Raw genomic sequence first — 21,414 nt, 5'->3', positions numbered from 1 at the left:
AACTTACGACAGACGGATGCTTGACGGAGCACTCAGTCGATTTTACGCGGAAGCTAGACAGGCGAATGGCGAACTTTATAAGAAAACAAGCCTGATGACTCTTCGTCACAGACTTAACAGGCATCTCTAGTCAATCGATGGGATGTCAGTTGGTGCAGTATGACAGTAACAATAAAGACTTCGAACTTGAGATTGATTTTTCAATTTTAGTATGTTTGACAAACTTCCTTGTTTTTTTTTCTTGTTTACCATATAATAAATCAGTTATAGACTTTTGATCTCAGCCAAGGCTTCGGTGAACTCCATCCTGACCAGGTCCACATAATCACGGGTACACCGAAATGAAAAGTCTATAATTGTATAATGTATGGCTTAAAAAGGGGGTTAAGTGTTTGTGAACACTTTGGTTGTACATGCAGGGATGTACATTATGTTAGACCTTTTGAAACCTAATTTCGTGGAAGCATGTGGAAGCATATATGGTATGACAATAAAAAAAATCCTTGAATCCTTATTCCTCCTCTTTACTCATCAAACCAAAGTGAAACTAAAATGAAAACAAAAATGTTCTAAAAGTAAAAATAAAACATAGAAAATAACTTTTACCCTATAATGTCTGACCTATGAAATGTATGTATTAAACATGATAACAAACATGATAGGCACACCATTATAGGGTTAATAACTCTGGATTGTAACATGTTTTTTTTTTTTATTGTTTTCATTTTACCTTCAGAGAAGGTATTGGAGCTGAACATAGCCCAAATGCTGGTCCCCTATTCTAAAAGTCTCACTATAGATTAAAATCTTTAATGTTTATTAGTTTCCTGACTCTTCATGGTGGACCGTAGAAAGCACAGTGACTGGCATCACATGATCCAATATGACTAGGGATGCGCCCTTACCACTTTTTCACAGACTTTGTGTACTCGTCGATACCGAGTACCGATACGAATACTTGATGATGCCAGTACAGTTTTATGATGACTTTGAAAATGTTTTATTCATCAGTTGTTCCTTACTTTTTGACTGTAACTGCTACCAGTATCATTAGCTTTGTTTTTATTTAATCATTTCACTTACATCATGTAACTTCACTTTTTGATTAGAAGAAATTGTGCTTTAACATTAACCGTGTGTTTCTTAACAAACATGACACTGCCAGACATTTCACTTAAATGTAACCTGTGGACTTCAGCACTACAAAATATACCACACCAATAACTGAACTGAAATTGTCCATCACTAACTTTACTTATGTCTGTGAGCACCAGTGTTGCCACAGTTACTTTGAAAAAGTAACTTACTTTACTTATTACTTACTTTACTGATTGTTCAATTTTAAAAGTAACCAAATTAGATAACTAGCTACTTTATTACTTACTTTCAGCAGCTGCTTACAACACCCCAACACCCCACATACCCAACACCCCCCAACATAAATACTTGTTTTATAAAAAATAAAGACATCTTTCTTGACCTCATATTTTAATCTTGACAGCACCGTAACAGTAAAACTTACAATTTATAATCTACATTGTTTATAAATGTAACTATTAAATTCTTTCTAACATTTAATTTCTTTCTCAACATTTTAATTGTTAAAATTATTTTTATTATTATAGGATTAGTATTAGTAGAAGTATGAAAAATTGTCTTCAAAAGTGGACCTTTAATCTAGGGATGTGGAGGGGGACGCATGCCCAACCCCCTTTCACCCCTGGATGGCTGTCTGTGCAGGAAGAATTAATAATGGGTATTTATGGAAAAAGCAGGACCAAATTGAGAGGTAGGGAATTTGTTTTATGTTTTTCAGCATTTTTGTTCATCATGTCATCCTCAGAAGGAGACTTCAGGCGCATTTGGGTAGAAAAAACAAGCGTTAGCATTTGTTAATGCGTGCAGATCAGCTGTTTTTAGCAAGGGCCCACACGGAGCGGCACAGAGTTTTAAAGAAAAAAAAAAACTAAAAATGCCTTAGTCAACCTCAGTGCAGGTGTGCTGCCATCACTGCGCTTTGAGAGACAACAACTGTTCTCAACTCTGAGCTGCGCTGCAGAAAACAAATGAAAAGCTCACAGCATTAAACGCTTCGTGGGAGAAGTGGGCAGTTCCGTCAAACTGTGACCTCCGCATGCTCATGGGCTGCTGTGATCGACCCACAATACAAGCACAATGCACTGAGAGGATGACATCACGCTGCTATAAAGGAGTATCGGGTGTCTAGTATCGGAGCAGTTTCATGATTACAAATACAGTACGTACATACGGGATCGGGTCGATACCCGATACTGGTATCGGCATTGGTGCATCCCTAAATATGACATTAAATCTACCATCATACTGCTGCAAATTCTATTTGTAACAATAACGCCAGCCGGTGACAAACATCAGAATCCACGTTCTGAAGCCACAAAACATTCAAGTCCTTGTAACTTACAAGTTTATATCGGAAAAAGTGAAGTAACTTATTAACTAAAAATCTAAACTGGAAGGCATTCATAACCACATCAATATGTAGTTCATGGTTGCCATGATAACCCTTCTTCCTGCTTGGAGTCATGTGCCAAATATCGTGATTTGTAGCTGAGTGGCTTTGGAGATGTGGTGCCAACATACTTTGAGCTCACTGAAGAACACACGCACGCACGCGCGCGTGCACACACACACACACACACACACACACCCCTGCTCAGTATCACTCAAGCGAGAAATGATGAAAAGATTAATTGATGATGAAAAGAATCATTAGCTGCAGCTCTCAGCACAATCACATCTGAAAAGACTTTAGAAGCAGAAACCAACAATAAAATTCTGAGTTTACCTCATCAACAATCAATGAGAAAATAAAACAACGTAATGTTAGTTGTGGAGAAAACAGCACAAAATGCCAGTAAACGTGTAGTTGCTTCTTTGTGGAGTTGCTGTAAGCTTGTGCAATAGCAGAGCTGAATAATGCTTTAGCAGGCTAATGGGGCTTATTAATAAGGAGCTGGTCTGTGGGCAGCTCAGGGAGCCTACAGGTTCTCCACCATGGCCACAAATAATAGAAATGAACAGTAATTCATCTTCTGTGGTTAGCGTGATATTGAGATAAATGCATGAATAAAGCTGCTGAGAAAAATGTGAAGCAACTTTCAATGTCCTTCAATATCCCAAATTTACTATTTTTTTATGTCCATGAAAAATGGTATTTTTTCAGGCATTTGCACAGGTTTAATCTATAATATGCCTTGCTGTTTTGGAGATGATGTGGAGCTGTATGCTAAGAAGATGTGGGATCAACTCCAAGTGGTATGCTTCGATGGTACCAAATGAGGCCCACCTGGAAGAGGAAAAGTTTTAGTTCCTTGACTGGCCTCTTGAGGCTAGCTCCAAAAGCAAGAAGGTTCCCATTCAAGACCATGTTAAAATTTCCAACTTTAGAGCAGAAATACGAGGTCTGTTAGAAAAGTATCCGACCTTATTATTTTTTTCAAAAACCATATGGATTTGAATCACGTGTGATTGCGTCAGCCAAGCTTGAACCCTCGTGCGCATGCGTGAGTTTTTTCATGCCTGTCAGTTGCTTCATTCGCATGTGAGCAGGCTTTGAGTGAGGTGTGGTCTACCCCTCTCGTCTATTTTTTATTGCGAATAAATGTCTGAACGATTTGGATCTTTGCTGCATCAATTGTTTTCCAGAAACTGTAAGAGACCTCCAGGTGGACACCGTTCGAAAAATTAATATGGCTTTCAGGGACAATTTTCTGGGGATTAAACAGATTACGGGGTGTTACTGCCCCTTTAAGGACGGCCCACAACTGCTGAGAGCGCAGCGCGCTCCGAGCACCGATGGACAGGCTGACACCCCGCACAAACAACCAGATCATTTCCAACGTGAAAGCTTTGTTGATCTGGGACCTCGTCTGACTTTCACAAAAAGGCAGAAGATGTGGACATCAGCACTTTTTTCGGCACATTCCACCGTTACAGGAGTTTTTTTTTCATGGAAAAAGAAGCTGAGGGACGCGCCACGGAGCCGTTCATTACGCCGTTCATTACGTGGGACAAAACCACCTCCACCTCTGGTCTCACAGGACGGCTTAAAGGTGGATTTCAGACGGATTCCAGTTGCTTTCCAGTTGTGTGAATATCCGATTGTGATTGTGCATGAGCTGAACATGCCAGAACATGTCCTGTGAGGCTTCATCATGGCGTTTCTTTTCGCCATGCAGCTCCACCACGACGCGCGGAATTCCTTCGCCTTTGTTCCTCCTTCCATGACAAAAACTCCTGTAACAGTGAAATGTGCCATTCATTTCTAAACTGGACGCTGTCTTGATCTGGTATGTCCTCTGACTAGCACAGGAATTGTGAAAAGACGTGGACATCAGCACTTTTTACGGCACATTAAGACAGACATGTGGAGGAGTTCAGCGCGTCGTGGTGCAGCCGCTCGGCGCAAAGAAACGCCGTGATGAAGCCTCACAGGACATGTTGGGGCTTGTCCAGCTCAAGCTCAATTTCTCGGATATTCACACAACAGAAAAGCAACCGGAATCCATCTGAAAGCCGTCCTGAGAGACCAACACCGAGGTGGTTTTGTGCCGCGTCAAGAGCGGCACGGTGGCGCGTCCCTCTGCTTCTTTTTCCATGAAAAAAAAACTCCTGTAATGGTGGAATGTGCTGGAAAAAGTGCTGATGTCCACATCTTTTCACAATTCCTGTGCTAGTCAGAGGACATACCGGATCAAGACAGTGTCCAGTTTAGAAATAAATGGCACATTTCACTGTCACAGGAGTTTTTGTCATGGAAAGAGGAACAAAGGCGGAGGAATTCCGCGCGTCGCGGTGGAGCTGCATGGCGAAAAGAAATGCCGTGATGAAGCCTCACAGGACATGTTCTGGCATGTTCAGCTCATGCACAATCACAATCGGATATTCACACGACTGGAAAACAACCGGAATCCATCTGAAATCCACCTTTAAGCCGTCCTGTGAGACCAACATGGAGGTGGTTTTGTCCCGCGTAATGAACAGCTCCGTGGCGCGTCCCTTGGCTTCTTTTTCCATGAAAAAAAAACTCCTGTAACGGTGGAATGTGCCGGAAAAAGTGCTGATGTCCACATCTTCTGCCTTTTTGTGAAAGTCAGACGAGGTCCCGGATCAACAAAGCTTTCATGTTGGAAATGATCTGGTTGTTTGTGCGGGGTGTCAGCCTGTCCATCGGTGCTGGGAGCGAGCTGCGCTCTCAGCAGTTGTGGGCTGTCCTTAAAGGGGCAGTAACACCCCATAATCTGTTTAATCCCCATAAAATCGTCCCTGAAAGCCATATTAATTTTTCGAACGGTGTCCACCTGGAGGTCTCTTACAGTTTCTGGAAAAAAATTGATGCAGCAATGATCCAAATCATTCAGACATTTATTCGCAATAAAAAACAGACGAGAGGGGTAGACCACACCTCACTCAAAGCCTGCTCACAGGCGAATGAAGCAACCGACAGGCATGAAAAAACTCACGCATGCGCACAAGGGTTCAAGCTTGGCTGACGCAATCACACGTGATTCAAATCCATATGGTTAGTGAAAAAAATAATAAGGTCGGATACTTTTCTAACAGACCATGTAAACATGTTTACAGCCTGGTTAAAAAAAAAAAGGTTTTGGTCTCTCTAGATAGTGTAGGAGCTGGAAGTAAGAGTTGGATGCAGTACAAGGGGGTGCAGTACAAGTGGGTGGAGTAAACGGAAATAAACAGATTGTCTTCCTCTCCAAAAGAGTACATGTTCCTGAGTTTTGTCAGCAGCAGCAGAAGAAGAGCTTTCTCTTATCATGTACCTGTTTTGTGGAATGATCTATGGAGATAAAACAGTCTGATTCTGTTGAGACATACAAGTCCAGACTTAAGACTTTTATTCTCCCATTTGTATGGCTAGCATACTGGCATAGTATGGAACTATGGTTCATATCCTTTTAAATTCATTTTATTAGGTATGGAACAGGTCTCGGCCTCAACTTTATCTGAATTCTGGGTTTGTTAGTGAAGCTTAGGGCTAGCTGCTGGTGATCACCTTAGTATTTTCTCTGCTTTCCTGTCAATTTAATGTTGATGAATTATACCTTTGGTGTGGTTTTTCCCACTGACTTATTCTGCTCTTTTTCTCTCTTTCCAAGGTGCGGAGGGAAATGCCGTCTGTAGACGGGAGTGGCGTCTGTAGATGACGGGATGCTGGACTGAACGCAAAATGCCATGCCTGAAGCTGATGCAGCACGTTTTAAATTTCTTTTTTCTGTTTCTTCAGCGTTGTAAAACTTTGTAACTTTTAGAATAACCTAAGCAGTGGGTCACCCCTCTGAGTATGGTCTGCTTGAGGTTTCTTCCTCAATGTCATCAGAGGGAGGTTTTCCTTACCACTGTTGCCTGTGTGCTTGCTCTAGGGGTTGGAAAGGTTAGACCTTACTTGTGTGAAGCGCCTTGAGGCAGGTTTGTTGTGGTTTGGTACTATATAAATGTAATAAATGTAAATGTAGAAGAGTGACTCTTTCGGAAGCCCCTGCAGCTCACAGCCCCTGCAGCTTGCACAATACACTGGTGGCAGTGGTAACTGGTGTGTGCTCTGTGTTTTTTTGAGCAGCTTTCTCTTCGAGACAGTTACTTTCTATTTGGGCTAGGTAGCTGGCTAGCTGTACTTGTGTGGTTACTTTGGAGTAGCATGTTAAGAGGACTGAAATACGACAATGAAATATGATGTGGATGAGGATTGTTTAAAAAATAACGGTACAGGACTAGTGGCATGAGTGGCGTGAGAGTTGAGCTCCTGCTGCCATTTTGTAACAAAGCCGGAAAACCATTTGCCACATGGATTAAGCAATTCGAAGCTGCTGTTCGCACCCAGACAAGGGGGGCCGGAAGTGGGAGTTATGGTTCCACTTTATTGAATCTCCTCCATATAAGACTGGACGGTGCGGCTTTCCTGTTGTGGGACAGTTTATCACCAGATGTTCAGCATGATTATGAGCAAATGAAGGTGAGGTTGTAGAAGGCTTTTGGACAGAAACATTTCCTCCTGTAGTTCCAGATGTGCATCTCTGCACAGCCACGGCAGCCAAATGAGAGTTTGGAAGTTTATGCAGCCGATGCCCTAAGGCTCATGGCTGAGGCATTTCCCAGTTATGACAGAACTGCCAGGAATGGTGAGACATTCAGGCATTTTGTTGGTGCCCTTGACCCTGTCCTGCAGGCTAAGTACCATGAACAGGGGGTGACAGATGTGGAGGAGGCATTGACTATAGCAGGCCGTTGTGAATGGGCCAGACAGGCTCTGAAGGCAAGCACACCTGGATTGCCCTACTCCAACCCACATCCTGCTGTGGTGGCAACACTCAATTCTTCAGGACCAAGTGATGTGGACTCTGATACTAACACCACAGAGAAGCTTGTTCATGCCATGGAACGGCTCACTTCATGGACTGAGAATTTACAAACTGAGATGAGGAATTTGAGAGCGCATACCTGTGGGACTGAGTGTGACAGTCGGAGCTCCCCTTTTCCTGGGGCTTGTCAGCAGAGCCGAGTCAGTAGAGACCAGCAGCGTGCATGTCACTGTGATTATGGCAGCTTTGGCTGTAGGTCCACCTCCAGGTAATTCTGGATGGACAGCCGCACAAGAGGCCGGCCTCCACATTGCAGGCTTACAGGGAGTATATGGCAACAGGGAATGGTCTCTACGAGAAGGAAGAACCCGAGGCACCACTGATGGCTTTTCACCATGCCGACCAACCAGCAAGGACAGCGGCATGGGGTGAGGTTTCTCTCTTTCTCCCAATGTTCATCATCTCCATTCCTGCATGGACAGGAGTGGGAGAACTTCATGTAGCTGGCATCAAGACCTGGATGACCCAGATGTTGACACCACTGGGTCATAGTGACGATGCTGCAGCAGCAATTCAGACTCTGCGATGGACTCCTATTCAGTGGATGAGTCCAAGTCTATGGCCTATATGTCAAAGGTCTGGTAGAAGGCATTGACATAGCTGTGTTAATTGAATCTGGTTGTAATGTTTCACTGATTTCTGAGGAGTTCAGAATGTTCATCCCAGCTTTACGTAAACATGCTTGCACGTGCAGTAAATGGACAATTATTGGACACTTTAGGTACTCTGGCCCTTCCCATAAAGTTGGGTGGCAGGTCTTATGAACAGACTGTGCATGTTGTGCGGGGAGCTGCACAGGCTATCTTGCTGGGTTTTGATTTTATGTGGCAGACATATATGCCATTATGGACGTGGGTCATAGACTTCTCTGCATTGATGACATTAACATTCCTGTCTTGCAGGCTACAGACTTTATGCCAACATGTTGTAACACTTCTATGTCTATTGAAATTACTGTTCCACCTTTCAGTGAAATGATTTAGCCTGTTCAGGTGGACCCCCCCCACACACACACACACACACACATTGCGGGACTGACTGTTGACTCTTACCCAGGCTATTACCCGGGCAGCTGCTCAACCCGACCGATCAAGAACTGAAACTACACCCTGGCTCTCACCTAGGGGTATGTCATCATGTAAAGGAATGTGATATACTTGCACCTGCAGAGGTTTTAGATTCTCTACCGGTGGATGCCTCCCTGCCAGATATAGCTGATTGTCTGCTGTCTGATGATCAAAGGCAACAGCTGCAGGCTTTGCTGGGGAAGCATCAGGGAGTGTTCAGCCCTGCAAGGGGTGGAATAGGCAACCCCAATCTGATCAAACATCACATTCGAACAGGCAACCACCCACCCCAATAAAACAACTGGCCTGCCGCACCTCCCCTAACAAGTGGAGGAAGATAAATAGACAGGTGCAGGGACTTTTGGAGGGTGGAATCATTGAGGAGAGCTGCAGCCCTTCGTCCTCTCCTGTGGTTCTCGTCTGAAAAATGAATAATACATGGAGATTTTGTGTGTATTATAGGGGCCTTAATGTGGTGATGGAAGATAAAAGACTACCACCCATTGCCACAGGTTGATAATACACTGTACGACTACTGGCAGGTGGATGTGGCGCTGGAGGACTGCAAAAAGACTGCCTTTACCACTGGCCAGGGCCTGTACCAGTTCAGATACATGCCCATGGGGCTCACAAATGCACCGGTGACATTCCAGAGGGTCATGGAGCTGGTGTTAAAGGGTATGCCATGGCACATCTGCAAGGTGTATCTCGACAACATACTGATGTATAGCAGGTCGTTCGAGGACCACCTCTCTGCTCTATATGAGGTCTTCACCTGGTATGGAGCAGCTGGGCTATGGGTGAAAGCCAGGAAGTGCCACCTGCTCCAGGATCATGTGGTCTTCCATTGGCACATCATCTCAGCTGAGGGGCTTCACCCTGACCCCAAAAACACAGACAGGTTGAAGTTGTAGCCTGTGAGATGGTTCAGAGGTACAAAGGAGCATGCTCTTCTGGGGCTCTGTTCTTACTACAGGAGATTTGTGAGGAGTTTTGCTCAGAAGGCAGCTCCCCTTAGTCACCTCAGGGGGAAGAATGTCCTGTTTTAGTAGACCGCAGATTGCCAAGATGCATTTGAGATTCTGCAGCACGCTCTTGGTACAGCCAGACTTCACACACAGTTTCATTCTATACACTGACGCTTCTCAAATGGCTGCAGGGGCAGTGTTGGCACAAGAAGCTAATGGTTTGGAGAAGGTGGTGGCTTATGCTAGCCACTCTCTCACAGAGAGATGGGGGTCTACATACGACAGGGAGTTATGGGCAATAGTATAGGCTGTTCGTTATTTCAGACACTATTTGGGCCTTTGCCCATTCAACATTGTCACGGATCACTTGCCATTGTTAGGCCTGGACTGTTGTATAGAGTTGTGTGGCTGTTTGATGTGAGGCAGACAACACAATTGTGTTCCCTACTGCCTTGGTTCCTGAGGTGCTGGGACACCTGCATGGCACACCTTTGACTGTTCAACTTGCCTATGAATGGGTTTTGGCACATGCCAGAAGTGTATGCTATGGGCCCACTATGTACTTGGTGTGATCAGTGTTATGCATGTCAGAGGAGGAAGTCCCCAGTTCCCAGACATTATGCCCCATGCAAACCTGCCAGGTGGAGAGGCCTTTCAAGTGTCACAGCTGACATACTCGAGTTGCTGGTTAAGGGCAACCAATATGTTTTAGTTTTTGAGGACTATTTCACTAAATTTGTTAACTTGTACTCCATCTCAGATCAAAAAGCCACCACAGTTGCTAAGTGTCTCTTCCAGCATTACATTTTAGAACATGGTGTGATGGAAATGCTGCACAGAGATATGGAGGTTTGAATCAGATGTGGGGAAGCATTTCTGCATGATGTTGAGGGTGAAGAAATGCATACTTCTCCATACAATCCAAAGGCTGATGGTATGGTACAAACACTGAACAGGACTCTTATCGATCAGTTGGCTAAAATGCTCCTGTTGCACGAGGGGGAGTGGGACACTTTTCTGCTGCAGATTGCTTTGCTTATAATACCAGTGTACACTCCAACACAGTGTTCACACCTTACTTCCTCACACACGGCAGGGATGTGGTGTTGGGGCCACTGGTGCAAGGTAGGTCAGTTGAAGGGCCTCCTGAGGAAATTGTTGATTCTCTCCTCAGCCATTTGGACACTGCTTTTAAGCAGACAAAAGACAGTAACGGTGTGACAAAAGACTTTCTATGATAACAGACTGAGGCACTAACCTTACAAGGTTGGGGACCTTCTGAGGTTGAATAACACCACAGAGAGCCGCTGTAAACTGGATCCCCATTGGAAGGGGCCTTACTTGGTACAACAGCATATGGACAGGAATGATGAGGTGGGTGTCACTTACCAGAATTGTAGCACTCTCAGAGAGGAGCCCCCTCTTCAGACTGTCCACTATGACAGGGTGTGGTGCTAAGATTTGCCTGTGGCTTTTCCCTCAGAGGGCCTGCTTTTATATTATCTTATTAGTATGGGCATCGCAGAAGGTCAACCCACTGAATTCGGTCTACTTGAAGTTTCTTCCAGTAATCAAAAAAATTAAGAGTTTTTCCTTGCAACTGTTGCGAATGTGCTTTCTCATGGGGTTCTTAAATTACTTTACTGGTGTATAGTGCTTTGAGATGACATATGTTGTGATTGTGTGTATGACACTACACTGCCATCACTGAGTCCATCATCCCCTCCTCCATCACCATCTGGTATGCTGCTGTCACTGATGAAGACAGGAGCAGACTGCAGCCTATCATCCACACAGCAGAGAAGGTGATCGGCTGCAATCTGCCATCCCTATAGGACCTGTACACCTCCAGGGCCCTGAGGTGAGCAAGGAAGATACTAGAAGATCCCTCTCACCCAGGACACAAACTTTTTGTCACCCTCCCCTCTGGCAGACAGCTGAGGTCAATCAGGACTAAAACCTGAAGACACAAAAACAGCTTCTTTCTGTCTGCAGATAGACTTATAAATAATGCCAGAGACCCCCACTTACCCTGCCTCCCGCCCACTTCTACAAAGTACAGACTGAAAAGTACCATACATCTGCATGCCTGCACAGTCCAATTCCACTGTATGTACTTGACAGTAAACATAGTTTTGCCCATTTGTCTATTTGACTCCTTTACTTCTTATAGAAGTATTTTTTCCTTTTCTTTTATTGTTGTTTATGCACCAGTGACACCAGATCAAATTCCTTGTATGTGAGAACTTGGCAATAAATTCGATTCTGTTTCTGATTTGGTGCTGTATAAATAAGTTGAACTGACATACCTTAAACTCCATTGGCGTGTACTTTTCATTCTTTGGCGTGGCGTTGCCCTTATAGTTGAGGTGGTTGGGGGTGGTGGGATGAATGACAGCTGACTCTTGCGAAGGCTTGTGGAGGCGTTGACAATACACGTAGATCAGGAAGGACAGCAGCCCCGCCCCAAGGAAACATGATACACCCGTGGCAATCAGGTGGATGGAGGTGAATGCTGGGAATTGACACCGCAAGTGTTACTTAGGTGTAAATGGGTTTTTAATATTACAAACCATTTAAAATAGATTGTACTCTAAACTGTACTAGTCAATCATAAAAATGAACTGTTCTTAACCCTGTACTGGCTAGCTAATCTGCGTAATCTACTTCATTCATCATCAGTTAGCTGTTGCATGATCAGATGACTCACAGCATCCAATCAGAGTCATCCTGTACGAAAGGTGGTCAGATATCATACAGTTTCACATTGCTGCTTCATACAAACACAGTTTCTTACTGAATCAACGCAAGTGTTGTTTGTCAGATAAACACATTTTTTCCCCTGGTAATCTTACAGTCAGTTTAGCTACAAGCAACACAGGCAAAGCAACGAGCTGCCATTCACTTTCTATCAAAATAAACGAAAGGCCTATTTTATTAAATGCTGAGCAACACGACACAGCGACTGCCACTCAGAGTAAAGCAGCATAACATCAGCTGTTTGCTTGGACAAAATAATCCAAGATGGCAGAATATGATCTGATACAGCTGTATTACTACATAAGTCTAATATGTTTTAATTCTAAACAAAAAAAACACTGTTTTGTAACCAAATAATAATTCTGAAGTAATTTATAAATCATGATATGGTTATGGTTACGGTTAACATGCTAACTAGGAACACAGAAATATCACTGTGAAAGACAAATCAAGCAAACTTTGGTTCCATTAAGCAGTCAAGCATGGAGGAAAACCACACAGTGACAGGTTCATGGATAGGTGCATGGAATTTAAATTATCTGTTATTCTTAATTAATCTGACATAGTATTTCCATATATATATATATATATATATATATATATATATATATATATATATATATATATATATATATATATATATATATATATACACTCAACAAAAATATAAACGCAACACTTTTGGTTTTGCTCCCATTTTGTATGAGATGAACTCAAAGATCTAAAACTTTTTCCACATACACAATATCACCATTTCCCTCAAATATTGTTCACAAACCAGTCTAAATCTGTGATAGTGAGCACTTCTCCTTTGCTGAGATAATCCATCCCACTTCACAGGTGTGGCATATCAAGATGCTGATTAGACACCATGATTACTGCACAGGTGTGCCTTAGACTGCCCACAATAAAAGGCCACTCTGAAAGGTGCAGTTTTATCACACAGCACAATGCCACAGATGTTGCAAGATTTGAGGGAGCGTGCAACTGGCATGCTGACAGCAGGAATGTCAACCAGAGCTGTTGCTCGTGTATTGAATGTTCATTTCTCTACCATAAGCCGTCTCCAAAGGCGTTTCAGAGAATTTGGCAGTACATCCAACCAGCCTCACAACCGCAGACCACGTGTAACCACACCAGTCCAGGACCTCCACCTCCAGCATGTTCACCTCCAAGATTGTCTGAGACCAGCCATTCGGACAGCTGCTGAAACAATCGGTTTGCATAACCAAAGAATTTCTGCACAAACTGTCAGAAACCGTCTCAGGGAAGCTCATCTGCATGCTCGTCGTCCTCATCGGGGTCTCGACCTGACTCCAGTTCGTCGTCGCAACCGACTTGAGTGGGCAAATGCTCACATTCGCTGGCGTTTGGCACGTTGGAGAGGTGTTCTCTTCACGGATGAATCCCGGTTCACACTGTTCAGGGCAGATGGTAGACAGCGTGTGTGGCGTCGTGTGGGTGAGCGGTTTTCTGATGTTAGTGTTGTGGATTGAGTGGCCCATGGTGGCGGTGGGGTTATGGTATGGGCAGGTGTCTGTTATCAATCAATCAATCAATCAATTTTTTTTTTATATAGCGCCAAATCACAACAAACAGTTGCCCCAAGGCGCTTTATATTGTAAGGCAAGGCCATACAATAATGATGTAAAACCCCAACGGTCAAAACGACCCCCTGTGAGCAAGCACTTGGCTACAGTGGGAAGGAAAAACTCCCTTTTAACAGGAAGAAACCTCCAGCAGAACCAGGCTCAGGGAGGGGCAGTCTTCTGCTGGGACTGGTTGGGGCTGAGGGAGAGAACCAGGAAAAAGACATGCTGTGGAGGGGAGCAGAGATCGATCACTAATGATTAAATGCAGAGTGGTGCATACAGAGCAAAAAGAGAAAGAAACAGTGCATCATGGGAACCCCCCAGCAGTCTACGTCTATAGCAGCATAACTAAGGGATGGTTCAGGGTCACCTGATCCAGCCCTAACTATAAGCTTTAGCAAAAAGGAAAGTTTTAAGCCTAATCTTAAAAGTAGAGAGGGTGTCTGTCTCCCTGATCTGAATTGGGAGCTGGTTCCACAGGAGAGGAGCCTGAAAGCTGAAGGCTCTGCCTAGGAACCCTAGGAACTACAAGTAAGCCTGCAGTCTGAGAGCGAAGCGCTCTATTGGGGTGATATGGTACTACGAGGTCCCTAAGATAAGATGGGACCTGATTATTCAAAACCTTATAAGTAAGAAGAAGAATTTTAAATTCTATTCTAGAATTAACAGGAAGCCAATGAAGAGAGGCCAATATGGGTGAGATATGCTCTCTCCTTCTAGTCCCCGTCAGCACTCTAGCTGCAGCATTTTGAATTAACTGAAGGCTTTTTAGGGAACTTTTAGGACAACCTGATAATAATGAATTACAATAGTCCAGCCTAGAGGAAATAAATGCATGAATTAGTTTTTCAGCATCACTCTGAGACAAGACCTTTCTGATTTTAGAGATATTGCGTAAATGCAAAAAAGCAGTCCTACATATTTGTTTAATATGCGCTTTGAATGACATATCCTGATCAAAAATGACTCCAAGATTTCTCACAGTATTACTAGAGGTCAGGGTAATGCCATCCAGAGTAAGGATCTGGTTAGACACCATGTTTCTAAGATTTGTGGGGCCAAGAACAATAACTTCAGTTTTATCTGAGTTTAAAAGCAGGAAATTAGAGGTCATCCATGTCTTTATGTCTGTAAGACAATCCTGCAGTTTAGCTAATTGGTGTGTGTCCTCTGGCTTCATGGATAGATAAAGCTGGGTATCATCTGCGTAACAATGAAAATTTAAGCAATACCGTCTAATAATACTGCCTAAGGGAAGCATATATAAAGTGAATAAAATTGGTCCTAGCACAGAACCTTGTGGAACTCCATAATTAACTTTAGTCTGTGAAGAAGATTCCCCATTTACATGAACAAATTGTAATCTATTAGACAAATATGATTCAAACCACCGCAGCGCAGTGCCTTTAATACCTATGGCATGCTCTAATCTCTGTAATAAAATTTTATGGTCAACAGTATCAAAAGCAGCACTGAGGTCTAACAGAACAAGCACAGAGATGAGTCCACTGTCCGAGGCCATAAGAAGATCATTTGTAACCTTCACTAATGCTGTTTCTGTACTATGATGAATTCTAAAACCTGACTGAAACTCTTCAAATAGACCATTCCTCTGCAGATGATCAGTTAGCTGTTTTACAACTACCCTTTCAAGAATTTTTGAGAGAAAAGGAAGGTTGGAGATTGGCCTATAATTAGCTAAGATAGCTGGGTCAAGTGATGGCTTTTTAAGTAATGGTTTAATTACTGCCACCTTAAAAGCCTGTGGTACATAGCCAACTAACAAAGATAGATTGATCATATTTAAGATCGAAGCATTAAATAATGGTAGGGCTTCCTTGAGCAGCCTGGTAGGAATGGGGTCTAATAAACATGTTGATGGTTTGGATGAAGTAACTAATGAAAATAACTCAGACAGAACAATCGGAGAGAAAGAGTCTAACCAAATACCGGCATCACTGAAAGCAGCCAAAGATAACGATACGTCTTTGGGATGGTTATGAGTAATTTTTTCTCTAATAGTTAAAATTTTGTTAGCAAAGAAAGTCATGAACTCATTACTAGTTAAAGATAATGGAATACTCAGCTCAATAGAGCTCTGACTCTTTGTCAGCCTGGCTACAGTGCTGAAAAGAAACCTGGGGTTGTTCTTATTTTCTTCAATTAGTGATGAGTAGAAAGATGTCCTAGCTTTACGGAGGGCTTTTTTATAGAGCAACAGACTCTTTTTCCAGGCTAAGTGAAGATCTTCTAAATTAGTGAGACGCCATTTCCTCTCCAACTTACGGGTTATCTGCTTTAAGCTACGAGTTTGAGAGTTATACCATGGAGTCAGACACTTCTGATTTAAAGCTCTCTTTTTCAGAGGAGCTACAGCATCCAAAGTTGTCTTCAATGAGGATGTAAAACTATTGACGAGATACTCTATCTCCCTTACAGAGTTTAGGTAGCTACTCTGCACTGTGTTGTTATATGGCATTAGAGAACATAAAGAAGGAATCATATCCTTAAACCTAGTTACTGCGCTTTAAGAAAGACTTCTAGTGTAATGAAACTTATTCCCTACTGCTGGGTAGTCCATCAGAGTAAATGTAAATGTTATTAAAAAATGATCAGACAGAAGGGAGTTTTCAGGGAATACTGTTAAGTCTTCTATTTCCATACCATAAGTCAGAACAAGATCTAAGATATGATTAAAGTGGTGGGTGGACTCATTTACTTTTTGAGCAAAGCCAATAGAGTCTAATAATAGATTAAATGCAGTGTTGAGGCTGTCATTCTCAGCATCTGTGTGGATGTTAAAATCGCCCACTATAATTATCTTATCTGAGCTAAGCACTAAGTCAGACAAAAGGTCTGAAAATTCACAGAGAAACTCACAGTAACGACCAGGTGGACGATAGATAATAACAAATAAAACTGGTTTTTGGGACTTCCAATTTGGATGGACAAGACTAAGAGACAAGCTTTCAAATGAATTAAAGCTCTGTCTGGGTTTTTGATTAATTAATAAGCTGGAATGGAAGATTGCTGCTAATCCACCGCCCCGGCCCGTGCTACGAGCATTCTGACAGTTAGTGTGACTCGGGGGTGTTGACTCATTTAAACTAACATATTCATCCTGCTGTAACCAGGTTTCTGTTAGGCAGAATAAATCAATATGTTGATCAATTATTATATCATTTACCAACAGGGACTTAGAAGAGAGAGACCTAATGTTTAATAGACCACATTTAACTGTTTTAGTCTGTGGTGCAGTAGAAGGTGCTATATTATTTTTTCTTTTTGAATTTTTATGCTTAAATAGATTTTTGCTGGTTATTGGTAGTCTGGGAGCAGGCACCGTCTCTACGGGGATGGGGTAATGAGGGGATGGCAGGGGGAGAGAAGCTGCAGAGAGGTGTGTAAGACTACAACTCTGCTTCCTGGTCCCAACCCTGGATAGTCACGGTTTGGAGGATTTAAGAAAATTAGCCAGATTTCTAGAAATGAGAGCTGCTCCATCCAAAGTGGGATGGATGCCGTCTCTCCTAACAAGACCAGGTTTTCCCCAGAAGCTTTGCCAATTATCTATGAAGCCCACCTCATTTTTTGGACACCACTCAGACAGCCAGCAATTCAAGGAGAACATGCGGCTAAACATGTCACTCCCGGTCTGATTGGGGAGGGGCCCAGAGAAAACTACAGAGTCCGACATTGTTTTTGCAAAGTTACACACCGATTTAATGTTAATTTTAGTGACCTCCGATTGGCGTAACCAGGGTGTCATTACTGCCGACGTGAATTACAATCTTACCAAATTTACGCTTAGCCTTAACCAGCAGTTTCAAATTTCCTTCAATGTCGCCTGCTCTGGCCCCCGGAAGACAATTGACTATGGTTGCTGGTGTCGCTAACTTCACATTTCTCAAAACAGAGTCGCCAATAACCAGAGTTTGATCCTCGGCGGGTGTGTCGTCGAGTGGGGAAAAACGGTTAGAAATGTGAACGGGTTGGCGGTGTACACGGGGCTTCTGTTTAGGGCTACGCTTCCTCCTCACAGTCACCCAGTCAGCCTGCTTTCCCGGCTGCTCGGGATCTGCCAGAGGGGAACTAACGGCGGCTAAGCTACCTTGGTCCGCACCGACTACAGGGGCCTGGCTAGCTGTAGAATTTTCCACGGTGCGGAGCCGAGTCTCCAATTCGCCCAGCCTGGCCTCCAAAGCTACGAATAAGCTTCACTTATTACAAGTACCATTACTGCTAAAGGAGGCCGAGGAATAACTAAACATTTCACACCCAGAGCAGAAAAGTGCGGGAGAGACAGGAGAAGCCGCCATGCTAAATCGGCTAAGAGCTAGTAGCTACGCTAAGCTAGCGGATTCCTAAAAACACGCAAAGTGAATAATGTGTAAATAATTTAGAGGTGATTCAGCAGAATGAGTGCTTTAGTTAAGGCACGTAAAGATTACACTGGGAAACAAATCGTAATCTAGATAACTAGATCAATCTAACTGCGCAGATTAAACAGCTAACAGATACAGAAAAACACCGCTGTGCTCCGGAACAGGAAGTGATACAATACCGCAGTGAGAGCCAACCACCAGTAGAGGCAAGCAAGGATGTTATGGATGAAGAACACAGGTGCATTTTATGGATGGCATTTTGAATGCACAGAGATACCGTGACAAGATCCTGAGGCCCATTGTTGTGCCATACATCCAAGAACATCACCTCATGTTGCAGCAGGATAATGCACGGCCCCATGTTGCAAGGATCTGTACACAATTCTTGGAAGCTGAAAATGTCCCAGTTCTTGCATGGCCGGCATATTCATCGGACATGTCACCCATTGAGCATGTTTGGGATGCTCTGGACCGGCGTATACGACAGCGTGTACCAGTTCCTGCCAATATCCAGCAACTTCGCACAGCTATTGAAGAGGAGTGGACCAACATTCCACAGGCCACAATTGACAACCTGATCAACTCTATGCGAAGGAGATGTGTTGCACTGCATGAGGCAAATGGTGGTCACACCAGATACTGACTGGTATCCCCCCAATAAAACAAAACTGCACCTTTCAGAGTGGCCTTTTATTGTGGACAGTCTATGAGACACCTGTGCACTAATCATGGTGTCTGATATGGCACACCTGTGAGGTGGGATGGATTATCTCAGCAAAGGAGAAGTGCTCACTATCACAGATTTAGACTGGTTTGTGAACAATATTTGAGGGAAATGGTGATATTGTGTATGTGGATAAAGTTTTAGATCTTTGAGTTCATCTCATACAAAATGGGAGCAAAACCAAAAGTGTTGCGTTTATATTTTTGTTGAGCATATATATATATATATATATATATATATATATATATATATATATATATATATATATATATATATGTGTGTGTGTGTGTGTGTGTGTCTGAAAGGAAATGCTTTTGACAAAAACTACAGATTTTGTTTATTTCTATTTATGTCCAGAGATCAAGGATCCACCATGTACAGTTTATTATGTCCAGAGTTTAAGGATCCAGTGACCAATTTCACATTTATTTACATTAAGACTCAATAAAATGTTGTTGACAAAGAAAACCTTTAAAGTCTACTTTTAGTACACAGAAAATTCACAAGATGTATCGATAAGTGGAATTGATAATGGTATTGATAGATAAAATCTTTTCAATACCCACCCCTAATCTATCGGTTACGTGATTTTGCGCCCCACGGCCATTGTGGATTACGACATGGTGGCTGCTGTGATACGCTACGTGCATTTAGCAAACAGTTACAGAAGCTTCAAAAGTGGTTAACTTCTGTGCTGTCGTCGGTTGTTCAAACAGAGGTGATAAAAATGAGGCAGTTTGCTCATTTTACAGGCTGGCAGCAGTTATTGTGCATCAAGCAGTGGAGTGTTACGAGCTTTCTAAGCGGTGCAGAGAGACCTGGGTCAGCAGAATAGGCAGAGCACATCTGAGTGCTCTGGCTATCGGCACTGTGAAGAAGCCTCACCGTTACAGGCCCGGTACTGTGCCACTGAGAGAGATCCGCTGCTATCAGAAATCCACTGAGTTGCTGATCCACAAGCTCTGGTGAGAGAAATTGCTCAGGACTTCAAGACTGACCTCCGCTTTCAGCGCTCCTCTGTGATGCTCTGCAGGAGGCCAGCGAGGCTGACCTGGTCGGCAGCTTGCAGATCAGCAGATCGGTGGATTTCTGGTAGCGATGGATCTCTCAGCGCCATGGTGCCGGGCCTGTAACCGTGAGGCTTCTTCGCACTGACAGAACCCGGCGTGCTCTTACGAGCAGGTTTGGTAACCAGCTGCTTCCTCTGAGCTTTTCCTCTGGTGGATTTACGCGCGGTCTGCTTGGTTCTGGTCATATTAAGCTTACGCTGTGAAACTGCCGGCCACTTCGTTACATCGTCATTAAATTCACTATCCGGTATAACATACAGATCCACTGAACCAACTGCTACACATAAATCACAATAAACGGCTTTATCTGAGGGTTTAATGCCTCGTAATAAGCTTTCATTCTCTCTATTTTCTTTCACAAGCCAGCTGCGTAGTAATCCACGATGGAGACAGTAACTAATCAGTCGTGATTGAAAACACTCTATAAGCTTCGCTTCTGCCCACACCCTTTTGGTCACACATGTTCACTGTTGAATTGTTTTGTTTATCAGTTTTTTGTTATTGTTGAGTCTGTGTGCTGAATAAATTATTCATTCATTCATTTAAAACATCACTGAATGAGTCCTGTGGGAAGAAGAGACAGGGAAGCAGTGAGGAGAAATGAGGATGAGGGAGGTTACAGCTGGTGTTAGTTGGTGATAAACATGCTAGCTATCTGGCTAACATACTTGCAAATGTACAAGAACAGTCACTGAGTTGAGTCAGCTTTAGTTATAATTTGCATGTACAGGATATGACTTCCATGCAACATGTTGAAATAAATAGCTTCATAAATTCATGAATGTAGCGCCACATTTTTTTTACTTTACTAGTTGCATTTCTGTAGGATTATGGAAGTGGCTGAAAAAATGAGCTACACAATGGAAATTGGTCCAGCGCAGTCTAGAGCATATTTAATACAGCAGGCTTTCAAAAACAAAAAAAACAAAACAAAAACAAAAACAAAAAAAAAAACAGAAAAAAGAAAAGAAACAATAGAAATACAAAGTGGTATGACAAATAGGGGAGTGTGCCCTAGTAGAGCTTTATGTATTGCAAGGCCCCTGGTTGACAATTACAACTGTAACGTAGCAAGAATAACAACATGATAATCTTTTTCCTCCAAAAAACCAGACCTATACGAGGTCTGTGAGAAAAGTATCCGACCTTTTATTTTATGCAAAAAATATATGGATTTGATTCATATGTTTTCACGTCAGCCAAGGTTGAACCTTCGTGCGCATGCGTGAGTTTTTTCACACCTGTCGGTTGCGTCATTCACCTGTGGGCAGGCTTTGAGTGAGCACTGGTCCACCCCTCTCGTCATTTTTTCATTGCAAGGAAATGGCGGAATGATTTGGGCTTTGTTCCATCAGAATTTTTTCAGAAACTGTTAGAGACAGGCAGCTGGAAACCATTAGGAAAATTCACATGGCTTTCGGTGAAAATTTTAT

The 21,414-nt window shown here is 43.0% G+C and overlaps 1 protein-coding gene across 4 annotated transcripts in view; it reads right to left on the bottom strand.

Annotated features, from left to right (window-relative positions):
• sema5ba (sema domain, seven thrombospondin repeats (type 1 and type 1-like), transmembrane domain (TM) and short cytoplasmic domain, (semaphorin) 5Ba) overlaps nucleotides 1-21,414 on the bottom strand; it is a 945,671-nt gene that overhangs the window by 26,069 nt on the left and 898,188 nt on the right. For 3 of the 4 annotated variants that reach the window (XM_034185841.1, XM_034185842.1, XM_034185845.1), the window contains one exon: nucleotides 11,760-11,965. In XM_034185841.1, the coding sequence (XP_034041732.1) occupies nucleotides 11,760-11,965 (206 nt within the window). Of the gene's footprint in view, nucleotides 1-7,774; nucleotides 7,826-11,759; nucleotides 11,966-21,414 lie in introns of those variants that run through there. The other variant, XM_034185844.1, reaches the window with a different exon arrangement.

Source organism: Thalassophryne amazonica, chromosome 14 (assembly GCF_902500255.1).
Source record: "Thalassophryne amazonica chromosome 14, fThaAma1.1, whole genome shotgun sequence".
Taxonomy (NCBI): Eukaryota; Metazoa; Chordata; class Actinopteri; order Batrachoidiformes; family Batrachoididae; genus Thalassophryne; species Thalassophryne amazonica.
Note: the sequence above shows the minus strand (reverse complement) of the source record. Positions and strands in the feature narration are given on the sequence as shown.